The sequence below is a fragment of the Mytilus galloprovincialis genome, unplaced genomic scaffold, assembly GCF_965363235.1.
Source record: "Mytilus galloprovincialis unplaced genomic scaffold, xbMytGall1.hap1.1 HAP1_SCAFFOLD_375, whole genome shotgun sequence".
NCBI classification, from domain to species: domain Eukaryota; kingdom Metazoa; phylum Mollusca; class Bivalvia; order Mytilida; family Mytilidae; genus Mytilus; species Mytilus galloprovincialis.
Window position 1 is genome coordinate 1 of NW_027468275.1, and position 14,354 is coordinate 14,354.

Here is a 14,354-nt window from a genome sequence, read left to right on the forward strand (position 1 = left end):
CATTTTCATAATTTTTATGTAAATATTGTCAAAATACACAAAATTAGTTACCACTCCTGCCAGCATCTTGGAGTTGTATCTTTAACAATTCCATGGGTGTAGTTACTATAATCTGACAGGCACCAGCCAGTCCACCGGCACTCAAACGCCCATACCATTGTAAAGTTCCACTAAAAATACAAATACAATGTTTATTAAATATAGGAAAGGCAGCTTATTTTCTCCCTTTAATGATGGATTTTACAAGTAACAAGAATGTGTCCATTGTACACAGATGCCCCACTCGCACTATCATTTTCTGTGTTTAGTGGACTGTGAAATTGGGGTAAAAACTCTAATTTGGTATTTAAATTAGAAAGATCATATCACAGGGCACATGTATACTAAGTTTCAAGTTGATTGGACTTCAACTTCATCAAAAACTACCTTGACCAAAAACTTAAACCTGAAATTTGCACTATCATTTTCTATGTTCAGTGAACCCTGAAATTGGGGTCAAAAAATTAATTTGGCATTAAAATTTGAAAGATCATATTATAGGGCACATGTGTACTGAGTTTCAAGTTGATTGGACTTCAACTTCATCGAAAACTACCTTGACCAAAATCTTTAACCTGAAGCCAGACGAACGGAAGGAAGGACAGACGGATGGAAGGACAGACAGATGAATGAACGGACGCACAGACCAGAAAACATAATGCCCCTCTACTATCGTAGGTGGGGCATAAAAATATCTGACAAAATTCTCCTCATTATGCAAAGAAAGCTGGCCTCCTACTATTTCAGATGTACCATGGGTACTGGATAATAATGCTAGCTTCATCTTATGTCAAGAAAAAGTATTCTCTACTTGCATTTACCTCTGTGTAAAGTAAACAATGCCTATACTGATATACAGATAGAGAATTAAATGATTAAATAGATGCTTAAACAAGCACATTGTTTTTCATGATTTACTTGACAAAATATAATATTGATAAAATCATTTTTTTGAGATTTTTTCAATAAAATGATAGACTAAAACATGTCACTGTGAGAATACTTTTTTCCCATCAAAGTCATTCATGCATTTAAACAAGGTCAGTTATTATATATCTTTTTGAATTAGATAGTTGTCATAGTTGTAAAAAAAAAATAATGAAAACTTACTCTTTACCTCCAAAATGATGGCAGAACAGGTCATTTAAACCCAACTTTATGCATTTCTCTGGAGTAATTAGAAGTGTATTCACTGCCCATCCTAAAATATAAGAATTGTTAAATACAACTTTATGTACTGTCATATACAACCAAAACTGCACCACATGATATTTTGTGGATTAAAGCTTGAATAAACACAAATGAATTATCTTTATATAACATGTCCACTCACCAAAGATTTAAGTCTTACAGCCACAGGGAAAGTTCAGTTATTTCCACTAATGTTATTGCACAGATGACGTAAAATTGGAAAAACTTTAATTCAAATACTATTATCAGTTCATTCTATTAAGGAATAATCAGGTTCGACGACTTACAGAAAAGAGCGACGATTTACAGAAAAGAACCGAAAAGGACCAAAAAGAACAGAAAACGACCGAAAAGAACCGAAAAAGAAATCGATTTTGTTTTTGTAATCGAAGGATTAGCATATTGCAAAGCATTGAAAACCTTATACTGTGGTAGGACTAATTTTAACTTACATGTGAATCATTACAGGTAGGGTCGGATGCCTATCTTGTAGAATAGAAAAATAGAAAGAAAAATGTTAAGTCACCAATTAAGGCCTGACTCCCTGTATGCTATTTGAAATTTAACATCCGAGAGGAAATGGTGATGCTGACATGTATACTTTTTATACAACCATACCCAATGCCACCGGGCAATATGCTGACATCTTAATAGTGGGTCTCATTGGGGTATAAGCGTGTCGCGGGATTGTCGATTTTTTGTAAGCGTGACACGTGAAAGTCAAATTATTGTGTCGTGCAAACGGGAAATGAGGTTTCGCGGGACCCGGAAAATGACAAAAAAATGAAAATTGCTTACGTACATAGTGTAAGCGGGAAACGGGAATCTGACAAAACAGTAAGCGGGATCCGGGATCGGAACACCCCCCCCCCCCCAATGAGAGACACCCTTAATATAAACAAACGAAATAATTGTTTAAATGTTAGGATAAACGTTTATAGTACGAGAATATTAGCTTTTCATTTATTTTTACTACGTATTTATAATATTAAAAACATCTAATATGCTTATCATAACGTTGAAACCCGCTGTATTTATTTGCCCCGTCTTTAGTCAGGAACCTGATGTTCAGTGCATGATTGTCGTCTATTGGTGTGGTTTGTGTTTCCGAGCATAAGTGTTTCTTGTTTCTCGTTTTTTATATTGATTAGACCGTTGGTTTTCCCGTTTGAATGGTTTTACACTGGTCATTTTTGAGAGTTGCCACACCTTCTTATATCTATGTAAACATTTTTTTTTTAAATGATAAGATTAAAATCCTTGATGAAAAATAAATGATAATTAAGCATACATTATATATTAAAAAAATATTACTAAAAAACCAAGTTATACTCATTTCTTTTTTGTAAGTTCACATATCCATATTATACCTATAAATGAACAATCTACAGTTTAATTATGTATTCATTTTAAATATTACGAAGAAATGATAACAATATAAAAAAAATCCGTGAATATATACATTATTTTAACTTTATATAAGAAATATAAATGTATCCTCTTTTCGGTTCTTTTTGGTCCTTTTCGGTTCTTTTCGGTTCTTTTCTGTAAATCGTCGCTCTTTTCTGTAAATCGTTGGACCGTAATAATCTATTGAGGATTGATATGATTTGGTTTTGTAACTTGGAAGGAGATGACTTTAAAAAAAGTTTCTACAGACAATAGAAAATGCAGATGGCAAAAAGTGGCAAGGTTCATCATCATGCCTCAGATGAGCAAACTATGAAGGGAAAAGTAAGGATGACTTTAAAAAGAACTTTTTAACCATATATCCTGATCATGAATGATAACAACTATGTTGATGATTGAATTTCCACAGAAAAGACATGACAATTATCATACTCATAGCATTAACAAAATTTAAGGTCCCTTCATAAATTACTTACCCCTGTACATGCCAAAGAAACCTTCTGCTTTATAAGTCTTTTTCGCACAATCCAACCTATATATACAGATATAAAAAATAAATAATTATACCATACATACATAATGAGATGTGGAGATAATGAAACCTTTTAACACAAGAAAATCAAAAGCAGTTATCTTGAGTTTGACAGCAAGAATAGGGATTGAATATACGATTGTAAATAAGGCAAAAATACACATCGTTCAGAAGGTATAGAAGTTTTATTGATGAGCTTTACTTTTAAACCTTTATTATGGTCTTCAATGATAAAAATAGAGGTGCAAAGGAGCCTGTATTTCTCAATGGTCCATTTGCCAATTACCAATTTGATTCTGTTATTAAACACTTTTTAAACGAATAACTTCCCTTTGTGAATCGTAGACTGGTTCCATACCGGACAAAATTGGCTTTTACCAAATTGAGAGTGGTGTATAGGCGGTTCAACTAATTTTTCACGAAAAACAATTTCTGATGACAAAAGTATTTAGCTTAACAACAAATTAATGTAATTAAAAGATTTGAAAACCTTAAAGATTACTCAAATTACGCACAGGTATTTTTGCTCTTTCTGCTAGCTCCCCATTGTTAATAAAAAATAATGTCCCTCATAAGGGAGAAAACTAAAAAGGGATCTCTAATAACGGGGTCAATTGAAGGGAATTGGCAAATAGCCTATTGTGCAATAAAAAAGTTGAAAACAACTCAATGCATGAAGAGTATTTGGATTGATTTCCTCCCATATACTATGTTTGAATTATAAAATTGTGATCGTGATGGATGAATATTCACTATCAAAATTGTTATAGCAAAGTCTATGTAGAGAAATTAAAGCCTATTGGATGATGTAGGCAAATGTTAAAATGTACCAGTACTTATTGAGTCTAACTATCAAAGTTAAGAAGTAAGTAGCACATGATAAAAAATGCATTTTATACTCATTTTAGTCTTTACATGTCTGCTATTACTTGATTATATGCATTTATTTCAAAATTTTGCCCCATCTTAAAATCCTGAACGGTCCCCTAAAGCCAGGATGACATCTGAGGTAACAAGTTTTGTTTAAAATACTTACAAGCTTTTGTAAATTTTCTCCCCATTTGGCCCTGTTTCTGCATTCTGAAGTCTAGTTTTACACAGATCTACTGGAAAGTTTATTGTAACACCAGTAATACCAGCCACAGCAGCATTACCAAACTTTACACCTAAATTACTGAAAAACAAATAATTTGTAATTACATGTAGAACAGAGAATACAATTAACATGTACCTCTCTAATAAACAAGCAATTTTACAAAATGAAAATAATTTTAAAACTTATATTTGTTGTCTGCATGAAATTTTTTTCTCAAAACTTGCTGGATCAGCATACAACTTTTCTTATTTTTTAACACAAATTTTACAAGGTCGATCCAAGATGTTTTAACAAGAATCAAGAAAAAAGTCAGTGGTTTCAGTAAGAGTCCCTTTCTGTCTGCATGTACATATTTTTAACATCCAATTAAAATATCAAAATTTTAAGCACACAAATGAGGAAACTCCAACCTTGTCCAAACCGTACATTAAAAGTTCAAATAAATGTTTTTGTAAAATTTTTATATTTTTGTCAAAGAGTCACATGGTCAAAGATAATATTTTGTCCAAATTTTATGAAAATTATTAAAATGAGACAAATTCATTTTACTCAAAGAGTTTGGCACCACCTTAACCTCCTACTCATGCCATTTTGCACAAATTTGATCTGGCCAAAGCTGGAAAGAAACTACTGGTTAAGATAATTCTGAGTAAATACTTACAATTCATTACCTGCTGGCCTTGTTGTCATGATACAATAATGCTGTACCCTATTCTAAGGAAAACAGCAGACTGAAAAACACATAACCATTCATATATTTATTGTACATTCAAAACATAACCTTGACGTAAATAATATAAAAATATAAATTTATGTAAACTCCTGACATACAAAAAATGTAAATGATTAGGTCAAGTGTTAAACAAAAGTCACATAGGACAAAAATGGTACATTGTACATGTACATGTACTTGAATGATATTACATAATATATAATACATGTAATGCTAAAGGTTAACTCTTACATTTCAACTGTACACACAAAATTACCAAAACATCTTCACTAATGTACCAAGTGTTCATGACAGTTTACTTTTTTTTTTTTTTTTTACCATGTTTACCTTAAGTTAGTTTGATAATACACCTTTCTGATACATTGTAGCCCACAGAAATTCCATAATACATCAATGGCTATTAAAAACTCTCATTACAACCTCTACACCTAGACTTGTCTAGCAAAATAACAAATTTCTGTCTCCTGGCTAGGTAACCACACTTGAGAATTTAAGTCATTTCTCCCCTACAGCTTAAGAGAGGGAGATGAAGATCCAAGGGCAACAGAGTTATCAGATGAAGGGTTTGACTCAACACGTGCCAAAAATATAAGAATGCAACAACCTCACAACCTTACTGGTCTGAGATTACTCTGACGTCCAACAGCTGTTTTGCCAGACAAATTGTGGCAGTGGGACGTCAGAACTCGTCCAATATAAAAAAAAAAGTCTGGAGCGGTATGCAAAAAAAAAAATCACGTTGACCGACTTCTGAGGCCTGTTACTAATGATCCCCACAACAATGGTTGTCGTGTCATATACCATTGTGTAGATAAATCAATTTAGATTTACGGCATAATAAGTTTAAGTAGGTCTGAAAACCGAGAAATGGAAAAATAACAGAATTCGGGACTGGGTGACATTTTTCAAAAAATTTAGTTAAGTACCTTGTGTTATATTAAAGTATATAGGAATTTTTTTTTCTGAGACAAGTGCCTGTGGAAAAAGGTCTAAATATGAAGCAGATTTATCTGTGTCGGTAGTATCTTTAGATTTAAGTTCACTTGGATATATTAAATGTAAGTAATCACTGAATCTATTATTATTAAGAGACAGTACATCATCAATATACCGAAAGGTGAAATTAAAAGACTAGGCTAATTTCTTTTCTCCTTTCTGTACAAGCCCTAGGATAAATTCTGCTTCATAGGAATAAAAAAAAAACTGCAAGTAGAGGAGCGCAATTGGTACCCATTGGGATTCCAATAGTCTGTTGGAAGACCAAACCTCCAAATTCAACAAATATGTTGTCAATTAACAAGTCCAGCATGGCAGTGATATTTCGTCGGTATATTTTTTCCTTGACTCTGTATGATTTTTCACAAAGTAAGCCGAATTTCAGCCCAAAACTAGATATTTAAAACATCTAGTGCCCTTTTTGTTAAAGAAATATAAGCTGACGAGTTCTTTCAGTTGAGCTTTAAGTTTAGTATGTGGAATAGTGGTATTAAGAGTTCAAAAATCAAAGGTTTTAATGTTGGTACATGTACAATGTTTTAATGATTGAGATTGTAAATTCACCAATAACTCTTTCGATTTTTCAGTATCCACATCTGATTAACACCACTTCTTGAATATGCTGTTTCGAATATTTCTGAAGTCCTTCTTTGACTGCAGTGAGTATGGCAGCAAGAACTTTAGAAAGGGGTTTAGTGGAACACTTGGAAGAACCTGCCATATACCTTTCCTTATAAGAATTCTTGTGAAGCTTAGTAATCCAATATAAGGATGGAAGATCCTGGTCTTCATCCTTTGGATTAACACCAAAGGAGATTAGAACCAATTTGTGGTTTTCCCTGATCTCATGGTTCGTAAGTGTACTAAGTGTATATGTAGGATTTCCAAGTGTGTTATTTATCCCCAGTTCCTTAATCAGGCAGTCAATGTACATGTAGTGTTTCTTGCAAACAAAAACAATATTGTTTGAGGCTTTGTTAGCTGGAACGACAACATATTTTTCATGGAGGCAAGACAAATCCTCTATGACATGAGGGTCTTTAAAGATGGAAGGAGCTTTGGTGCTCATTGACCCTTCAAGCTTACTTACTCTTATCTGAATCAATGACCTCATGACCTCACTGATTTTACCCACTCCGAAAGAGTGTCAACCTCAACCTTTTCTCTTTTTGACCAGTCTTTTGCATAACCCTCAACAGTTTCCATTAGTAGTCTGAAGTTCTGCTTCCAATTGATTGGCTGTGGCTCTCTGTATTTTGGACCCTTGGACAAAAGTTGTCTCAACTTGTAGTTATTGACTATGATTAGGTCTCCAGAAATTACATGGCCAGCAGGATTATACACGAAATGGGAATGTGAACAGGCACAATCAGGTGGTTTAGCTTTGAGGTCATCAATATTTAGATTCTGCAACCCTTTTTTGTGATTAAATTTTTTTAGATGCAACAGGGTTGGTGTAGGAATAGGATACTATAGAAGATTGATCCTTAAGTAAGAAGGAATGTTGCTTTTCACTCTTTTATGGTGAAGAATATTACTTATATTTATAGCATCAATACCCTTGTTTGTGAATTCAAATTGAAGAATGAACGTTTTTGCAGTTCCTCTGAATGTTCAAAAATGGGTCTGAATAATCTATGGTTAGCAATATCCACCACCATGGCAACTATTTTATACTTCGTAGATCGACTATCTGTAGTGTGGCATTCTTCACACGCTTTCAATAGAGAGTTCAGTCTAGAAAGCGGATGTGAGAACAGTTTAGAGATGAGTTCCAAGAGGTTTATTAATATGTTCGGCAAGGCCATCTATAGAAACATCATGCATATCAGGTGGATTAAAGCGACGATGTCCATGGCTCTTGGCCGACGAAGAGACCTATTGAATAAATCCATCACATTCACTGAACTACAGATAGGGCTACTCAGGTTACCTACAGTATCTATTTTATCGTTACATCCATAAGGTGTTGCAGTAACTAATTCTCTGATCCAGTATTCTTCTCTTTGTCTGCGAAACGGTGTACTTAATGTTGGATTATTGGTGTGGTAATAAATTTTTTCTAAAATGCAAACTTTAATTGAATTTCCTGAATGGTCAATTTGGTTGAAATGTTGGTTAACGATTTGTTGGTTTTGAATGTCGTTCACACTTGACCTATGTCCATTCATTGGGGTGTTTAATCTGCTCTTTGTTTCGCCTACATACATTGTATATCAAACCACACAAAGTACACTCAATTTTGAAACAAGATTAGAGGACTTACAATCCAAATCATCATGACTACGTGTATTATAAGTTTTATAACTTTAACTACATGTACTGGTAAAACACGTGTCCGTTATTAACATGTCACACGTTTTGCAGTTATATCTAGAATTACACTTAGATATCATATGATCATGGATATATTACAATGTTGTTCGTTGTCACTGAAATGTAAAACGTCAGTCTAACAGTGCAAGGCTTTCTATTGAATTGACTGTAGTTTTTGTTCGACATATCAAGATCTGAATACTGTGTATGTGTCACTGTAGAGGTAATAACATTGGTTTGGACACCTACCTGATCTGACATTACCGTGTCCGGAGATTTGTGCTTGTTGTGGGGAGCATTTTAGTAAACGAAAATAAACGAAAGGGATACGAAAGAACAAATATTCATACAAACTATAAAACATTTGGAAGTGTTGCCAATGCAATAGAGTGAATTTACGGGGTAAGTGTAACTCCGTCTAAAGATGTTTATGTATGCAACAACTGCACCTGTCTAATAACAACGGCAAACAAAAAGCTGAACAATTAGGGGAGACAGAAAGCAGGGGGCTTTATTAGCCAAAAACACAGGCTTGTAATGACTCCAAGACAATAAGAAAACATCCCTATTGCGATGCTTATTGAACAGTTTAGAAGAAAACACTATTAATCAAAGAGCAGAATGCTCTGAGGGATACGATTGCCAAATAGTTTTCATTGACACATGTATAGCAGTTCTGCAAACTTTTCATTAAGCAAATTCGTGAGATTTGGCCAAAATAGAAAAGATCAAAGAGGAAAAAATTTATCCAAGGATACTGCTGCAAAAAAGCATGAACATGCGTGAGTCTCACGCATTTTTGGCAGCCCTGGCCTTGATAGTCCAAATAATTATGACGTCTTGAAAGGCTATTATATTTTTTTTTCTTTGACGCCTTACTTCGATGTCGAAGTAAGGCTTCAAAGAAAAAAATTATAATAGCCTTCCAAGACGTCGTAATTATTTGGACTACATGCCTTGAAGGCATAAAACTTTGCTCAGTGCTTGGAGCACAAAAATCATGCTCGAAACAAGAAATCAAGCAATTTCGTTGGTTGATTTTCGAGTATGAGTACAAAAAAAAGTTTCGAAGTTTTCTAAAGTTTTATGACCGCTGGATACTATTATTTTCAAAACTAATTCAACTGCACATGCAAAGGTAATATAAATCTGAATAGTCACGCAACTTAAAAAATAGCTAATCCCGGATACAAGCGTACGAGCAATGTACTTATTGTGTTTTATTTGTGTGCTATCAATTCCAAGTTTACTTTCCACAGCAGTCACTGAGAGAGAGAGAGAGAAGGAATTTCACTTCATAGTTTGAGATTACTCTGATGTCCGACGGCTGATTTGCCAGACAAACTGGGACCGTGGGGGACTTTTATGCTAGTATACTTAAATTACAAACTTATATATAGTCCCAGTCCCATATATTATATCAAATATTATTGGATGCCGAATTGAATTTTAAATAGGTGCCGATTTGACTAGATGACGATTTAACCAGGTGCCGATTTGACTTTTTCTATGGGTGCCGATTTGACCAGGTGCCGATCTGACTTGTACCCAGTAATCTCGGACTATTCACTTCGTATCTTATCACCGTTAATTCTAAGAGGAACCCCATTTCTAACTCTTTAATTATTAATTTCCTTTGGGTCAGTGGGCATGAATCCTTCCGTACACACTCCTCTGTTTAAATTGAGATCGTTCTTAATATTATACGACGTTTATCGACATCTAACGAGTTAATTTTTTCTTGACGATTTTGACGGGAAATACTTCTGAAAGGGAGACAACTCGAAACGATAATATGGAAGACTCCATTTCGTCTAAAGGGGTGTTATAGGTAAAACTTCATTGATTTTAATTTAAATGATACATATGATTTTAAATTATGCAACAACAATATTAAACCCTCAATAACAGGCAGACATAGAAAGAATCCAATGAGTTTCAAATTAATTAATAAGCGGGGAATCTAGAACAACCACTCAATCTGATTGTCAGCGAGTGTGTTTAGCTTGGGTCGGCATTTTCGATCTCCAAGTCACAATGGAAGAGCGTATATAAATGAAGACTTTCATGACTTTAGAATTGAATTTAAGTCATCAAAACAAAACTATGCCTTTACAGAAATGCCTTAATTCCATCTCAACTTGTTAGCGACAAGCACAGTTTTTAATTAACCCAAACGTGGTGGAAATTGATTTTGGAGTTACTTCCCCTGTTTTAGCTTATTACAAATTTGTGCTCTAAAAATATTATCTAGTATCAAAAAAAGTAATAAATTACCAATTGAATATATAATAACGTAATAATGTTACCTTAAAGATATTAACTGTCTTTGAGCATATTAAAAAATATATATTGCAATTTCTACTTGATAATTATACTTTTAGCAATCCATGTTGTTAACATTGTTAAATTAGTAATGCTCTCAATAATAGATGATATGATGTATTAAAAGCTATAATTCCTATATAGATAAAAAAAAAAAAAAACACACACATATTCTTTGATAAAGGGTAGAGTGAAGTTAAACTGTAAAAACATAATATGTTGATGAAGATGTACTATATCATTCATAACTACACAAACAATGAAATAAAGACTATAGTTGATGCATCTTTATTTAAAAAAAACAATATATACAGTAAAAAAAAAGAGATTCGTTAACTCGTGATACACACAGAAACGTAGACAAAAAAATGAGCAGTGCCCTTTCTTATCATAAAAAGTGCCCTGCCCTCCACTGGCACCCTGCCCCTTTTGATTTCTAGCTAGAGCACTGTGATACCCCTTGAAATCAAGAAAACTATACGCATGCGCATTAATACATAAACAAACCAGCGACTTGCGATTTGGAACAAGAACGTTTATTTAATTTATGATATGATGAATGAGTCTCAATTTCTTTATGAGAGTACAGTATCAGTTTCGTAACGGTAAATATAGAAAACTCTACTTCAGTTCTTATATGACAGAAATAGAATTATCGGAATTCATAGAACTCTCGCATTTATCAAAACTGGGGAATTCCCTCTGACGTGTTTCTAAATTTATAAAAACACTAAATATAAATACTGCTTAATTCTGATTTTCCGTGTTGTTAAAAACACGCATATAAGTCAAGCGAAAAATCAAACATGAAGATTATGAGAAGAACATTACAGGAAAGTTGTTTATGTTCAATCCTTTTGCTTGTTTTTACCTTTTAACGCAAGACAATCATAAGAATCTGAGATGTTGCTGAATGTTTAGAATAAAACGGTTGACGTGAGGGAATGAGCCCTGAGTCAACGGTAAAAGTCTACAGATTGCTTAAAAGCAATCGTATCCCAAAAATGAAATAATCGTAGAAAATTTAGCACAATTATGAAAACATGCGGAAAGAAGGAGGTACATGTATATGCCATATCGTGACTCCCGATTGAAAACATATAGCTGTCCGACTGGGTTTTGGTTATTAGAAAGAACCTAATGGTTTTTCGGAAATTTTCTCTATTACTATCGCTTTGATAAGACAATCAGGTTTCCTTTTGGGAACCGTAGCGAAGGAAAGGGTAAAAATGGGATTTACTTCATTTTTTTTTACAGTCGCCAACTGGGCAATCAGGATGATTAAATATATTCGCCTAGCCGTAAATCTGGTCGCCTTGGGCGACTGGGCGAGCGTTAAGTTTAGTCCCTGTAAAGGTTTCAGAGATCTATGGAAACAGAGTAAAGTCTGTGTCATTTTGGTCTTTTGTGGATAGTTGTCTCATTGGCAATCATACCACATCTTCTTTTTTTATATAAAACTGCAAAGAGGGCTGCAATTCATGTCTTACAAGACGAAATTAGAAAAGAAGTGACACAATTTGCAAAGGCAACATCTGGTGAAACATCCCTTGATGATATTTTGGGATTCAAATGGAACCTCATCTTACATAAAGTGACAGTTTGCCCGTCATTGACTGACCTTCTAACATCAGCTCTTACCACTTAACACAGACAAGTTAATAAAACCAAAAAAAAAGGTTCAAAAATTCCCACAGCCCCAGCTTGTCTGGCAAAACAGCCATTGGACGTCAGAGTAATCTTGGACTAAACCTTACCAACTCAACAATACCAGCTACCAGTGTTAAGAGTGTGAATCAGTGTTCTCCACAGGATATTTGGATAGCACAAACTGGGTAACACGTGTGAACAGCTTGGTGAAATGATTGGTACCTTTGAAGGTAGTGCAAAATCAACGGAAAATAATTGTCTGGTAGCATCAATGCAACATACATGTACATTTACATCAGAAAGTAAAATTTTCAAATTTTTGTTTACATACTCTATTCAAATAATGTACAATGTACAAATGTATTGTATACAACAAGACAACAAAATAAAATAGAATGGACCCAGGGTGAATACACAGGGATTCCAGGACATGAAGGAGATGTGGTATTATTGATATGGTACGAAGTCCCCAATAACAGTAGAAAAATCAATAAAAAAAAAAATAGGGGAAATTTTCCCAAAATTTTCATTGTACTAATGAACTCAAAATCATTCAATTTTTTTTATGTCATGTTTTGAATTCCCGCATCTGCGCAGAAATCTACAATGTACTTCCTTTTTCCGGTCTCATTTGTATGAAACTTTGAGTAAAATATATATTTATCAGTCTAGTATAAAATAGGAAGGAACGCAATACCAATTTCATTTTTAATAATTCCTTGATATGAAAAAATGTTACCTAATGATAGCGTTTCTTTGTTTACATTGCATAATATGACGTCATAACTTAAATAACGTCACAACTAAAATCCCTAACAACAGAACCAAAATTGGAAACGTTACAATATTTCCGTTTCTTTTTTTTTAACAAATATTTACATGATTTAAGTTACAAAAAAATAATTAATACAGACTTTGTCCCCATTTACAGGTAATGCCACCTCATATACACTTATGGCTATTTGTCCGCCATTACCATGATTACTGGATATCACACAGGTTCCTGTAAAATTTTGACATCATAAAACAAAATATCTGACGTCACAATGGAAAAGTGATTGTCGTATGAGTCAAAAGTTCAAGCGGCCGGTTAGCCGGGATTAGCGATAAGGTGTATTAGTGAGACAAGTCTGACAACTATCCACCAGACTCCAGCGATCAAATGAATCAAAATGACCAAGACATCAATGATAGGTCACTGTTCAGACTTCAACAATGAGAAAAAATCATACCTAATAGTAATAGTTAGCTCAATGAATAAAAGGCCCAAGTCAGACAGAGGTCTAGTCCAAATAATTATGACGTCTTGAAAGGCTATTATAATTTTTTTCTTTGACGCCTTACTTCGACGTAAGGCGTCAAAGAAAAAAATTATAATAGCCTTTCAAGACGTCATAATTATTTGGACTAACAGAGGTCATCAACAGCAACCTGCAAAATGTCTTTTAACTAAAAATTTCGGTCAGCAGAAGATATAAAGAAAGGCTCAGCGTTATACCTCTATCTACTGTATAAGAAAAGCACGCTAAGTTATAAGTATCGATATCTAGACAATGGTATTCTCTTGTTATTGCAAAAATAATGTGTCCTTCTCCTGGGTCCAAAAAGATAATGATGTATTTGGTACCAGTTCGTCAAACTAAAATAAACCCAGATAGGACTACAAATTGAAACTATTCCGGAATTTTTTAGCCTATAGATCTGTCAAAGTCGGTGAAGTCGATTGTTACCTGCGATGTACAATCACCATGTATATGTTACAGTAAATAGGTAAAATATACATGAATTGAAATATGTTTTGATAATTTTAAAGAAAAGTAAACACTTATTTTCAAGATATAGTTTTTTTTCAGTAAAAGTGCATTTAAAAATCTCCTCTTCAATAACATTTATGTCATTTATATAAATATCTTGATTCTTGTAGTTTTAATGAAACAAGACACAAAAAAAGCATGTAGAATGGAAATTCTATACTGATATTTCGTCTAGTACAGAAAGTCGCTGATTGGATTAAAGTTGATTCCGTTTTTTTGTAGAATTTTCCCTGAGAATTTTCCTCACAAATG

The 14,354-nt window shown here is 33.7% G+C and overlaps 1 protein-coding gene and 1 long non-coding RNA gene across 3 annotated transcripts; one reads left to right on the top strand and one right to left on the bottom strand.

Moving 5' to 3' along the window:
• Positions 1-22: 22 nt before the first annotated feature.
• LOC143061531 (mitochondrial glutamate carrier 1-like) lies at positions 23-13,909 on the bottom strand. 2 transcript variants are annotated; one of them, XM_076233756.1, is made up of 6 exons: positions 13,787-13,909; positions 4,930-4,999; positions 4,209-4,346; positions 3,117-3,172; positions 1,150-1,240; positions 23-170 (listed from the first exon to the last, which is right to left on the bottom strand). In XM_076233756.1, the coding sequence occupies exons 2-6, from the start codon at positions 4,956-4,958 to the stop codon at positions 44-46; spliced, it is 441 nt and encodes a 146-aa protein (XP_076089871.1). In that variant the 5' UTR covers positions 4,959-4,999; positions 13,787-13,909; the 3' UTR covers positions 23-43. The 2 variants fall into 2 exon arrangements, with proteins under 2 accessions (XP_076089871.1, XP_076089872.1); XM_076233757.1 differs by lacking the exon at positions 13,787-13,909 and adding an exon at positions 13,521-13,572.
• On the top strand, positions 13,477-13,880 carry LOC143061532 (uncharacterized). Its single transcript, XR_012974445.1, has 2 exons — positions 13,477-13,569; positions 13,705-13,880. It is a non-coding gene; the product is annotated as an uncharacterized LOC143061532 (long non-coding RNA).
• Positions 13,910-14,354: the final 445 nt, after the last annotated feature.

Coding starts and splice junctions, on each gene's coding strand:
- LOC143061531 (XM_076233756.1), bottom strand. CDS start 4,958: ATGACAACAAGGCCAGCAGGTAATGAATT. Junction 3,173..4,208: donor GAGAAAATTTACAAAAGCTT/GTAAGTATTTTA, acceptor CTGTATATATAG/GTTGGATTGTGCGAAAAAGA. Junction 171..1,149: donor CATCATTTTGGAGGTAAAGA/GTAAGTTTTCAT, acceptor TTGTATTTTTAG/TGGAACTTTACAATGGTATG.